Source organism: Balaenoptera acutorostrata, chromosome 3 (genome assembly GCF_949987535.1).
Source record: "Balaenoptera acutorostrata chromosome 3, mBalAcu1.1, whole genome shotgun sequence".
Lineage (NCBI taxonomy): Eukaryota > Metazoa > Chordata > Mammalia > Artiodactyla > Balaenopteridae > Balaenoptera > Balaenoptera acutorostrata.
The window spans coordinates 103,042,627-103,055,177 of record NC_080066.1 but is presented as its reverse complement, the minus strand read 5'-3'; the positions used below and the strand labels follow the sequence as shown (position 1 = coordinate 103,055,177).

Below are 12,551 nucleotides of genomic sequence, written 5' to 3'. Positions count from 1 at the left end.
CCTCTGGCCCCTGGAGCTGTGTCCTGAACTGAACACACAACGGACTGCGTGAACTTAGAGAATCAGCACCATGGATAGCTCTCTCTGATTGCCGGACTAAAGGCGGCTCAAGAATTACAATTCAGTTACTGGTATCCACTAATAAGATAAAATCTAGAGATTTCTGTACTCCAGCAGTAATTCTGAAAATTTCTAATACCAAGTCATAAACTTCAGAAAAGGGACAACTATTTAAAGATATACACATAGTTTAAAAAAAAAAAGAAGGGATGAATTCAACTTACCTTTCTAATTAATACCTCACAAAAGACATGCAAACAGGTGTTTTCAGGAGTGGTCATGCCATGAGTTTCCATCACTGGCCCCAGCACCAATCAGAGAGGAGGACTCAGGGGGGTCAGGAAGAGGAAACACTTCCTCAAGCAAATCCCCAAAGGCTGTTCTTCAGCAGAAGCCTGCATGCCACACTGACACAGGCACAGCTCCGAATTCATGCTTAAGAACAACATCCTGGTTCTCCTGCCCACTGCCCTCCACCTTATAAAAGCAGACGAGCAGCAGAGAAATGGGGCAGGGAACCCAGCCTCTAGCCGCACATCACTAATGAGATGGAAGCGGGTGATTCTTAATAATGTGCTGACTCCACTTCTCTCCATAACAAAAACAAAAGAGGCACTACTGGTGCCTATGAACTCAGAGGTCTCTTCCTTCCATCATGGAGCTAAGACCTGGAGTTACCCACCAAGGAAGATGTGAATAACTACCACCAACAAGGGCACCAACTATCTGGGTTTCATCAAACATTTTTTGTAAATAAGCCAAAGCACATGTCTGGTGTTTGGCTGAAACTACTTAGAACATGGAGTCCACAAGCTGTACATGAGAATACGCCTTAGGGGTTCACAAGCTCAAGAACTGGTGCAATTTCAACAACAGGACCAAAACGGATCATCCATGGTTGCCAATCTTACTTTGTGCCCAATAAAGGCATTTATAAAAGAAAGAAAGAAAGAAAGCTGTCACTTACACTATCACTATAATTTTCAAAAAGAAAACACACCAACTTTATTACAGTTATAAAATACTAAAAAGGACATAATCATTATGCTAAATGAAATAAGCCAGATAGAGAAAGACAAATACTACTGTATGATATCACTTACACGTGGAATCTAAAAAACACAACTAACTAAGAAAAAAGCAGCAGACTCACAGATATTGAGAACAAACTAGTGGTTACCAGCTGGAGGGAGGAGGGGCAATACAAGGTGAGGAAAGTGGGAGGTACAAACTATGGGTGTAGGATAGACTACAAGGATGTATTGTACAACATGGGGAACATAGCCAATATTTTGTAATAACTGTAAATGGAGTATAACCTTTAAAAATGGTATAAAAAAATAAATATTTTTTAAAAAGGACATAATCACAGAAAATAAGAAACGCAGAACTTTCCATTTCTAAAGTTTGCTTAATGAAACAACTCATACATTGTCTTTATTTTCCTACTTTTCCTGATGACCTGCAGATTCTTCCTCACGGACAGACAACCGGTCCTGGAAGGGCATCATAAGATGTTCAGGAGCCACTAATGTAGTTCAGAGGCCCCACGTTGCAGAGGGGTAGAACAAGGCCCAGAGAGCAGCAAGGCCCGAGCCAGGATGCCCAGCCCCTGTTAGTCCTGCACTTCTCTCCCTCCCATCAGATGCCCCCTCCCCACTCGGTACCAACCTAAGTCTCAGTTACAGGACACGCCAGGTAAAAACAAGCATTCTGCCTTTAGCTCTCCTCCTCTTCCTCTACAGAGCTGGAGGCCCTTTTACCTCATGAACTCCCTACATCTTGTTCTTATTCTTGTTTTCTTTCCACTTGATGCCATTTGGTCATTCCAGATCCTTCCATTGTAAAACCAGATATTAGTAATCATAGGATTGGGACACTGGCTACAGGGTTGTCACTCCAGTGAGGATTAAAGCACCAGCTAAGGTAAGGGTTTCTCTGGAACCAAGTTAATTTTTCTTTCCCAGAATTTCCAAATAGAATAGAATTTCATTAAACTTTCATGAAATGAAAATAAGCTGGAGTTTTTTTCTAGTTCACTGAGTTTTCCCTACAAATATATAATTTAAACTCTGGTAGCTATTAAAAGTAAATTACACGATCAAAGGAAAAGGCTAATAAATAACTTGAAAGGTTTCTCTTCTCCCAGGATTTCCTGAATTCCAAATGTGCTTCATTTTTAAAAAGGTAAGCAAGGCTCTTAAAATGAAAGATTTCCCCTAATTCAAATATCCCACAACTCGGGATTTTAAAAATTTCTAAAAATGCAGCTGAAATTCATCTCTGCCCCCGCCCCCTACCAACTAGTTATTAAAAAAAATTCAGCAAAATTTCTCTTCAAATCATCCCACATAAGAATACAACTATTTACCTACTTAGTACGTACTGGAGAAAGTTTAAGTACCCCAATCCCGCCTCACTCCTCTAAGAAACTTTAATGAAGATGTTTAAATTTTTTTACAATTAAAATGTAAAGAGCACACGCAAACACACAAACATATACAACCACTGAAAACTACATTTAGTCCAGCCTTGGGGAAGACGCTCAAGCTTTCTAAGACAACTGAGGTCATTGTGACAGGACTATATTCACAGAGCATTTGAATGTCCATAGCAACAATGAGAAGAATTCCAGGGTTTGTGTAACATCAGCCAAGCTATACATTATCACATTTGCAAAATAACCCCAAGATCACACAGGCATACCGATTTTAAGCAGGAGGTACTGACTTCAGAATGAAAAAAAATTCCACCAAAGAAAAGGCAATTCCACCCAACCTGAAACACTATATTCAGAAAGGGGTGGGGGGGTGGTTGATAGAGTCTGGAGCTTTAAAAATTAATTCTGTGGGTTCTTTACTTGAAAATGCTTCTACTCAGGGTATGAATAAATGTAAAAAGCCAGTTAACTTTAATGGTTATTCTTAACTGTTGAAATTAGCATTTGATTTTTCTGCTGGTTGACTCTGGGGATGTGGCATGAGAAAGGGAAAATATCCAACTAGCTTCTTCCATTTTTATTATGAATTCCAGCCTTCCGGAGGAGCAGAGCTGGAATTGCATAATAGACTAGGCGAGTCTGAAGCACTGAGAAGCCTGGAGTAAGGCAAGGCGGCACGCTTCTGTCATCTCACCAGCTTGGACCCTACGGCCACAGGCCATCTAGACCACAGTCAGAGGGAAAAAGAATTTAAAATCAATTTTCAATATCTCGAAGGAAAAAACATGAGTCCACAGGCAAGCCATCCTTGTAATTTCAGAGCAGCAGTTTAACAAGCTTCTTGGCAACAAATTCCTAAGTGTGCGGCCACCTCTAACTCCACCAGATTGACGTGTGTGGTGCGGTGGTGCTCTTTTAAATTGCAGAGGCACAAAGGACGGAAACTGCCCTGAACACTCACAAGTGAAAAGCCCAGTTCATGACAAATACAGCGGGAGTCAGTTGTCCATGCAAAGTACATGTACAGTAAAGGAGTGAATAACATACCCATTCCGAGAGGTCACTGAGCTAGCAAAATCCAAAGCGAAACAGTAAATGGATATTTTAGTGTGTGTCAGTCTTGCTGAAAGCTTTCAAGTCATTTGAGGAACCTGCTGATACTTACAATAGAGAAAGACCCCAATGGGAATAGAGGGTATGAAGTTCCTACCTGGTGAATATTTTGTGATTTTGGCTAGAAGTAAGCAGTGGCATTAGATGTTAAAGTCTGTTTTTACTTTTCCAGTACTGTGCTGATGTCATCAAGAAACTATCAGGCAAGCAACATGCTGTAGCCAAAATTTGTCTGCAGCACTTTTTTTGTAATTACATTAGGCAAGAAAATCCACCCAAGGAAAATGGTCAGTACCCACATCAGAAAATTTGGAATTTCTTTTTCTTAGAAATACTGCAAACAATCAATTAGAGTTTTTCCTTTACCAAAGAGGAGTTTTCTTCTTTTACCAAAGAGGAGTTTTCTTACCATGAAGTAAGGTCTTCCAGATGGCAAATTTTAATGAGATATCATGTTATCAAAAGACCGGTTCAACAGTAAAATATGAGTTACTTGCACACGTTTTCATTAGTATTAGCTTATCAGAGAAACATTAAAATCCATTATAGCAGCATAAAATTCTAAAATCATAGCCTAACATGAGCAAGAACAGTAAGGAAGGGGAAAGAAAGTGAGAAGAGACATAAGTTTAATGACAATTTGGTCTGTGGAAAAATACATTAAAAACCTTAGTTTGGAGGCCTTTCATTATTGTTTAATTTCTGAAAATAATATCTGGCTCTTTGAAGAAAGAAGTTCTGTCAAAACTGCAGAATACATCCCATATTCTTCCAAAAGAAAATTTATAGGAGATTCATGTCTCAAAACAATAAATAAATAAATAAATAAAACTATACTGTCATCACTTAGTGCTTTAGGGTTGATGTTTTGGATGCAGTTTGAAAAAATTCTCTTTGTCCACACCAAGGCAGAAAGAGAATAAATGCATTTATCCATCTACTTAAAATTATGGGAGCCAGGGTCTCCAGAATAACAGCTAATACCAACAGGCTAAAATTTCCACAGCTAACTGGTGATGGGTTATTGTCAACGGGACACACCAGAGGAAGTGAGATGGTGACACTTTTCCATTTTAACTTGGTGCATTGCAACCATCACAGACAGGAGGAAGTTCTTTTTCATCTTGATGTCTGTCCTATAGAGATGGTGAAACCAAAGCCCAGGGCAGTGAGAGATTTGCCCGCAGTTAAACTTCCAGTAGGTGGCAGTACTAGGACTAAACCACCTGACAGCTTTGTCACCAAACAGGCTGCCATGAGCTCTAACATGGGGCAGGTTTTAAAGAGTAGTTTTTGGTATATAAACCCCTCAAGCTTTTGCATGTAAAAGCAATTTCACCAAATGGGTTTGGTTATTTTGTTAATACAAAAATATTATTTTTTTGTAGCAGGTGTGGATGACCAGCCGAAGGTTAAAAAAAGAAGTGGAAGCATCCCAAATCAGAATGCTATTTTTCTCCCTTTCAAAAGAAAAAGTAGGATCAAGTCAAACAAGTTAAGAATTTAATACTGTGGCATCTGGCTCTTGTCCATTAGGCAGTAGGCACAGGTAACAACCACAGGATGAACAACCCGACAGGCGGTGGCACTGGAGCGGGGAGGTCCTGAGTGGGAGCACCGAGGAGGTACTTGGAGAGCTTGACGCAGTGGCTGTTTACCAACTAGTGCAAAGGAAGTTCAGACTTGAACACCTAATAAAGTGATTTTTGGTGCATCCTGTCTACCCTAGCTTTAGGGCATATATGGGCGGGTCCTGGGACTGACATACAGACACATGCAGAAGTGACTTTGTACTTTTTCTCCAAAGGAAATCTTATGTCCTATTTTAAAGGTGTAATTAATGCCCACTGTTAGATTTGACTCATTAAATAATTTCTTTCTTTTAAAAAACATCAGTGGGGACCAGGTTTATTTAGAATTGTGTACAAAGTTTCTCCACCAGTCTTGTTCTCTCCCCACATGCATACCAAAATAAATTCTCATTCTGGCTCTTTTCTGACAATGATGAAGGGAAGACAAAAACCTCAGAAAATTGAGAGGCTGCATCTGGATGATGGGGGTTTGTCCCTTCTCTTCTATAATACAGAAATGATGGTGGGAACTCAGGGTCCCAGGAATAAAAAGGTAAGGCTCCTATTTGCCTTATTCATTCTGGATGAGTTCGCACAAGATCTCTAAATCTGGGCACAGCCAGAATTCAAACTTTAGACCATGGGCTTCTAATTCCCCTCATCAGCATCTGTTTTGATTTGTTCATTACCTAACCATGTCGGGGGAGATGCATCTTTAGCAGGTTCTTTTTTAATGATGTTGTCACTTTTCCGTGACCTTATAAGATGGATGAATGTCTTGATCTTGGCTACAAGGTAAGTATCTCATGACATGTACTTTAAATAACATTTACGTGAATACAGCAAAATGTAAGATTATGCCTCTTTGGCCATTTACAAGGTCACACAATGCCAGGAGGCAACCCCTAGCTTCTCAGAAAGCATGGGCACGTCATCCCTGAGCCTGATAAATGTGCCACCACACGTATGCATTTCTTTAGCAACTGTGCTGCGTGTAGTATTCCCTATTCTAAAGACAGGGGCAAGTGAAAGGAGCCTGAAGTTCCTCCTAGTGTTAACGGGACCATCTCATAAGTAATATGGGGAATTAAAGGACCACCTCTCAGTGAGCTTACCCGTGAGACAGGTTCTTGCAGAAAACAGTATCTTTCCAGGTCACATTTCCCAGTCAAGTTTAAAAGGCTGAGTGTGTATTTGCATTCTAGATATTTTAGAATCTAAAGTCAAGAGTGATCTTATATAATCGTAACATTAATTCTTCTTACATGTATATTTCATCTCTTTCTTGTTTTTTAAGTAGTAAAAGTCTGACAGTGATTAAGTCAACTTTTAGAGAAAACCAGAGGCCTTATCAGGAGTGCAGCTGGTAACTGTGTAAATCAAGGCCTTTCATTTTTAAAAGCATTATGTTCATTCACGTCAAAATCCATTTGTAGTTATTCGGCCCTCGATTTAACATGCACCTGGTCATACAGTGTGGGTCTCTCCTTCTTTTGAGGCATTTGAATATGCCTGAAGATCTGTGACAGGAGGAAGTGAACCAGAGATGAAAAGAGGAACCAATATTCATTTCCACACCCACAGACACTTGTCAGCACTTATTTAATTCTCACCCGACCCTATGAGGGAGGTTGCATTTTGAAGGTGCGGAAAGTCAGGTACAGAAAGGGGAAACAATTTGTCCCAGAGGTCACTCGCTCCAGTTTAACCTGGACTGAAAACACATCTGCCTGACTCCAAAAACGGAGTTCCTCTCACTACAAATGCTGCTAGCTCTGTATTCAAAGTCATTGCCATAGGATGATGAGGATTGACGACTCAGAGGGAGATGGTGACATCCTTTTTAGCCCCATGTCCTGCTGAAGGTGGTTGGGGACCTCACATACCGTAGGTTCTATCAATCCAAAATGTGAAAAATACCTTAATATTTGTATGCAGGGATTTTACATCAAACTCCAGCTATTTAATTGGCCACAGTGCCAAGCATCCATCTCCTGGTAATATTCCCAGAATAACATCAGACAGCATTTAATCGGAGGTAAAGTGACCCAAGGATGAGTTTAGCGAGGGTAGACTCTTGAGGGGCACTGACGTTCTCTGCTCCCAGGGCCTCCCCATCATTCGTTCTCCTTTTCAACATAAAGTTGGGTCCCACATGCTACTGGCTGTAGCTAAGGACATTTCCATAATAAACTCAGTCGTTAAACCAAGCTGGACACCTCTGTTTTCTTTGTTGGCAAAAGGAATTGCTGCAGAACTGTCAATCCTTGCAAAAAGGCTTCTATACGCTCCTCAAACAAATAAACAAATAACCCATGTCATTTTTTTAAAAAGTTCAGTTGCTGTGCAGCAGTGAAGAGACACAAAAGGACCAGTTTATGCCTAGAAGGAAAAATGACAGTCTTCGAAGCAACCCGTTTGGTGACAGTCATGATCATTAGGGAAAGTGATATCTGTTAAAAAGCAGTAAATGCCCATTTCCAAACAGAATGGACTGACATGCAGAGGAGGTGTGAACCCAGTCAAACATCCCCAGGCTCCCCGGAGAATCATTATGCTCTGTCGTGTTAACTCACTTCCTTCTTGATTTTTCCACTTTTTCTTTTTCTTCCCTGCTGAATATTATCATCTCAAATCAAATTAACTACTAATAGTAAGTGCGCACAGCAATCACTTCAGAAAAGCAAAACATTCAGACTCAAGAGGTTATATAAAAATATTATTTCTCATAATAAAGATTGAAAGCCCAGATGGAATTGTGAGAGAGTTCCAAGAACTCTCAGTCATAGCAACTCTTCTGTTGCCGTAACTTCAGTTATAGCAGCTGAAGCTGCTGTTCAGGTAACTAGTGGAGCCACCAACAAATAATAAAATCTAAATCATTTAAAAAGAGTACCCTTGGGGCTTCCCTGGTGGCGCAGTGGTTGAGAATCTGCCTGCCAATGCAGGGGACACGGGTTCGAGCCCTGGTCTGGGAAGATCCCACATGCCGCGGAGCAACTGGGCCCGTGAGCCACAATTACTGAGCCTGCGCGTCTGGAGCCTGTGCTCCGCAACAAGAGAGGCCGCGATAGTGAGAGGCCCGCGCACCGCGATGAAGAGTGGCCCCCGCTTGCCGCAACTAGAGAAAGCCCTCGCGCAGAAACGAAGACCCAACACAGCCATAAAAATAAATAAAAAATAAATAAATAAATGAAAAAGAGTACCCTCTCTTATCTGTACTCCAGCTCTCTTTTCAAATCCCTTCCTCTAGCTCTAAGATCTCTAGTTATTAATAATAATAGCAATAATGTATCAAGATGGGAAAGAACTGTTGGATCGCTCTTTTCTTTGGTAAAATGGCACAAAACAGCAATATGACACATTGGGAAATTTCAGAGTCTGACTCAACATGCTGATTGTTATCCAATGACTTTTTAATAATAAAAATGTCATGGATAGTTTATTTTGGACTTGATTTTTCAAAGAGAATGGCTCCTCCAATAAGATTTAACATATTGGTTTTTAAATATTATAAATTAAAGATGGCCCCTGAAATATATAACTATATGGAATAAACTTCTGCTATAACATGGCTGGTAATTAAGGTATGTCTTATTCATATGTTCCGAAACTAAGAATTCAATCTTATTAAGTTGGCATTAGTATTCTATTTGGAAAATGAATTGTTATTTATTCTTTTTTAAAAGACAAATCAAGTTAAGACTATTGTTTAAGTTCTTGGCAACAAAGAAGAGCAAGGGTTATAATCAGAACTTTTCAATTTACTTTGTCATCTATAGGATTCCCTGAACTACTCAAACTAAATGGTAAAGAAAAAGAAGTCCTTTGAAATGCACTTTGTGAGCAAACAAAATAAGAGAATGCACACAGGATAAATTCTCCAGTTAACATGGCTTCTCTCTATCTTCCCAATTTCTATCCTGGGTCCTATATTGGCAGGGTCTAGCTGATCTTGGTTGACACTGAAAGTGGTGATATTCCACATCAACCAGGTTTCTCTCACCAAAGGTGTCTGTAAATCATGAGTTAATCATACTGGAAAGAAAAGTGAGCAATTAAAAAGTAATTTGTTCCACTGAACTGGAAACGTTTGAGGGTATGTACCTAAGGAGGAAAGCATGGGGTCCTGAGGTCAGTGTCAGGAGGAGGTGAACACAGATTTCAGATTTCAGTGAACATCAAAAGAACAAAAACTCACCTGTGTTAATGCTCTAAGGAAAAGCTATTTTCAGGTGGCTGATGAAAGCATACTATGCTAAGCCGAAAGAGTAAAGAATCGCAAGTATTGGTGTTAAGGACCCTAGAAAATTAATTAAACATCCTAATTTTATAGATGAGAACACTATGGCGCCAAGAGATTGTAAGACTTATGTAAGATCACATTAAGAGCTGGAAGATGACCCAAATGTAAACATTGGTTCTCTTGAGTCTATGGTCATTGTCTCTTCTACCACCAATGAGACATTCTTTATGATGTATGAGTTCTTTCAAGTCAAGTAATAAACTGTGCTAGGCCCTGCAAATATTCCTACCTATGTGCAGTATAGGATGCAAAAAATTAGACTTGTAATTATAGTACACAATGGTAAGAACTATTTACTGACTGTTGCTCAAGCAAGGGCACCCAACCTAGACTTACGGGGTCAACAAAGGCTTCTCAGTCGACCTAATATCTAGACTCGTTCCTTGAAGGAGAAGTAAAGATTACATAAAGTAAGAGAGAGAGGAGGAGAAAGCTGTTTTACATGGAGGAAACAGCTGACACATATGATCAGGGGTAAAGAGAGTTGTCGTGTTTGAGGAAGTGAAGGGAATTCAACGTGGTTGGATCACTGAGTGCTTGGGGTGGGGGGCGGTGAGAGACAGGGCAGGAAAGGTAAGCAGGGCTCACCAAATCCTGAAGGCCTTTATGCCTAGTTAAGGAATTTGGGATTTCTCTTAAGGTAATGGGCAGACAGAGAATTTTAGAACAGTAAAGTGTAGTGATTAGATTTGCATTTTGGAAAGAACATTATGACAGTTGAGTGAAAAAAAAATGATAGGGGAGGTAGGCACAGAAGGAATCAAAGCAGTTAGTCTGAGGTAGTAACGCAGAAGATAAAGGATAGTTATCTAATAAAGTATCTAAGAGGGGTGGAGAGGGGTGTTTGGACTTCAGATATTCAGGCCATAGAATTAAAATACTTGATGATAAATGAATATAAATAGATGTGGGTCATCAGTGAAAGGGTCAAACATTACTCTGAGGTCTCTGGCCAAAGTCTTGCCTGGGAGACCTTTGGGAGACCATCATCCCTCACTTAAAGACTCAGAGACAATTTTACCGACAACAGAAACTCAAGACAGCTTTGTACTTGCTCATCATGAGTGAAACTGTGGAAATCTGGGTACATGTCAAAGATTCTGCATTCTACAGGAAATCCTCTCCAAAATACTGTAACCTGGTTGTGCTGCACTGAGGCAGTCATAAATCTCTGATGAGACTTTCCCAAGAAAAAAGAACCAGCCTAACAGGTATCCACCCCCCCATCCCAAGGCCCTTTCAGCCTCTCCATATTTCCTAGTGGATTATGGGTTCAATGTCCTATGCCCTGCTCAGGCAGCATTAATGGTGATCTATTCTATTTTCTGGTGGAAGTTCGTTAACCCAAAGGAAGCAGAGTTAGGGCTGCTAAGTAAGAGGAATAAGAGGACTGACTCAAGGAAACTGGAAAACTAAGGTTTTCTAGTTCAAAACTGAATGAATTGAATTGTATACTTTTGGGCTATGGAGTATCCCAATCCCCACCAAGGACATAATTCAGGTACTCACCCCTTCGCCGCCATTTTCACCTGTGTTGGCAAGCATTTCCTGTAGGGCTCTGACAGAGAGGGACTGTTCCAGTACAAAATTGCAGACGCAGAGATCTGGAGGAACATACTGTGGAAATAAAACCAGAATGAGGATACCTACTCATATCAGTTGGGGATCAGTCACGCAGTAACATCTCAAGGGCAAAGAGCCTATGAATCAAAGTAACACTTGGATCCATGGATGGATGAATGAATACAAAAGGTAGCTTTTTTTTTTTAATTCACGTTAAAATGGGTTTCAAGCTGGATTCTAAAGGATGAGGAGAAGAAAAGCCCCAAGTCTCAAGGGAACAGCGACCAAAATGTCAGGATCAGCTTGAGTAATGGCTGGGGGCACACATGGGAGAAGAATACACATCCAGTCTTGCTGAAGGAGCGAAGGCTGATCGACACTGATGTCTGGGTGGGACCAAAGGAAGAAAGTCACTGGGATCTCATCCACAATAATTTGTAAGAGGACAAGACCAGAATAGTGACCAAACACTCGGCAATAGTGACCAAAATAGGGAGCCCATTTACTTGTTAAGAAAATCTGGATACCACAGTGTAAAAAGAGAGGATTAAGAGCTATATAAATTTAATTCTGAACAAAGAAATTGATGACCCCTACAACAATCATTCTGATTTATTATATGCTCAGGTAATACCATGATATTTTCAAACATTTCTCAAAAATGGACAGTCTTCTCTGCAGATTGACTAGTAATAGCTAATGCTCATTGAGTACTTTTCTGTGCCAGGTATTGTTTTAAGTGCTTTGCTTATATTGGCTCATTTAATCCTCACAATCACTCCATGTATACACACTGTTTATCTCTCAGTTTACAGCTGAGGAAACTAAGGCACAGAGAAGTTAGGTCACCTGCCCAAGGTCATGGCTTACACTTGGGTGAGTTGGATTCAAATCTAGGCACTCTGTCTCCAAATCCATACACTTAACTCTGTTCCTGCTGCTGATGGAAACATTACAGATTTTTTTCACAACTAAACTATTTTTTTTAACAAATTTCTTTCTTTCTTTCTTTCTTTATTCATTCATTCATTTTGGCTGCGTTGGGTCTTTGTTACTGTGTGCAGGTTTTCTCTAGTCGCGGCGAGCGGGGGCTACTCTTTGTTGCTGTGTGTGGGCTTCTCATTGCGGTGGCTTCTCTTGTTGCAGAGCACGGGCTCCAGGTGCGCAGGCTTCAGTAGTTGTGGCACGTGAGCTCAGTAGTTGTGGTTCACGGGCTCTAGAGCGCAGCCTCAGTAGCTGTGGCACACAGGCTTAGTTGCTCCGCAGCATGTGGGATCTTCCTGGACCAGGGCTCGAACCCATGACCCCTGCATTGGCAGGCGGATTCTCAACCACTGTGCAACAAGGGAAGCCCTAGACTATTTTCAATCAGCAAATATTTAAGTTCTATATTTACGCAAAACACAGTGCTCGGTATTAAGAAAGATATAAAGACATGCATAACAAAATCAATGCTCTTCAGGAGTTTACAATCTGGTTCCACGATACATCATTTTCC

General features: G+C 40.5%; 1 protein-coding gene across 1 annotated transcript in view; it reads right to left on the bottom strand.

Annotated features, from left to right (window-relative positions):
* Window positions 1–12,551, bottom strand: part of RYR3 (ryanodine receptor 3) — a 572,028-nt gene that overhangs the window by 340,813 nt on the left and 218,664 nt on the right. Inside the window, exon 3 of the mRNA XM_057542134.1 lies at window positions 11,000–11,107. Within this exon, the coding sequence (XP_057398117.1) occupies window positions 11,000–11,107 (108 nt within the window). The remainder of the gene's footprint in view (window positions 1–10,999; window positions 11,108–12,551) is intronic.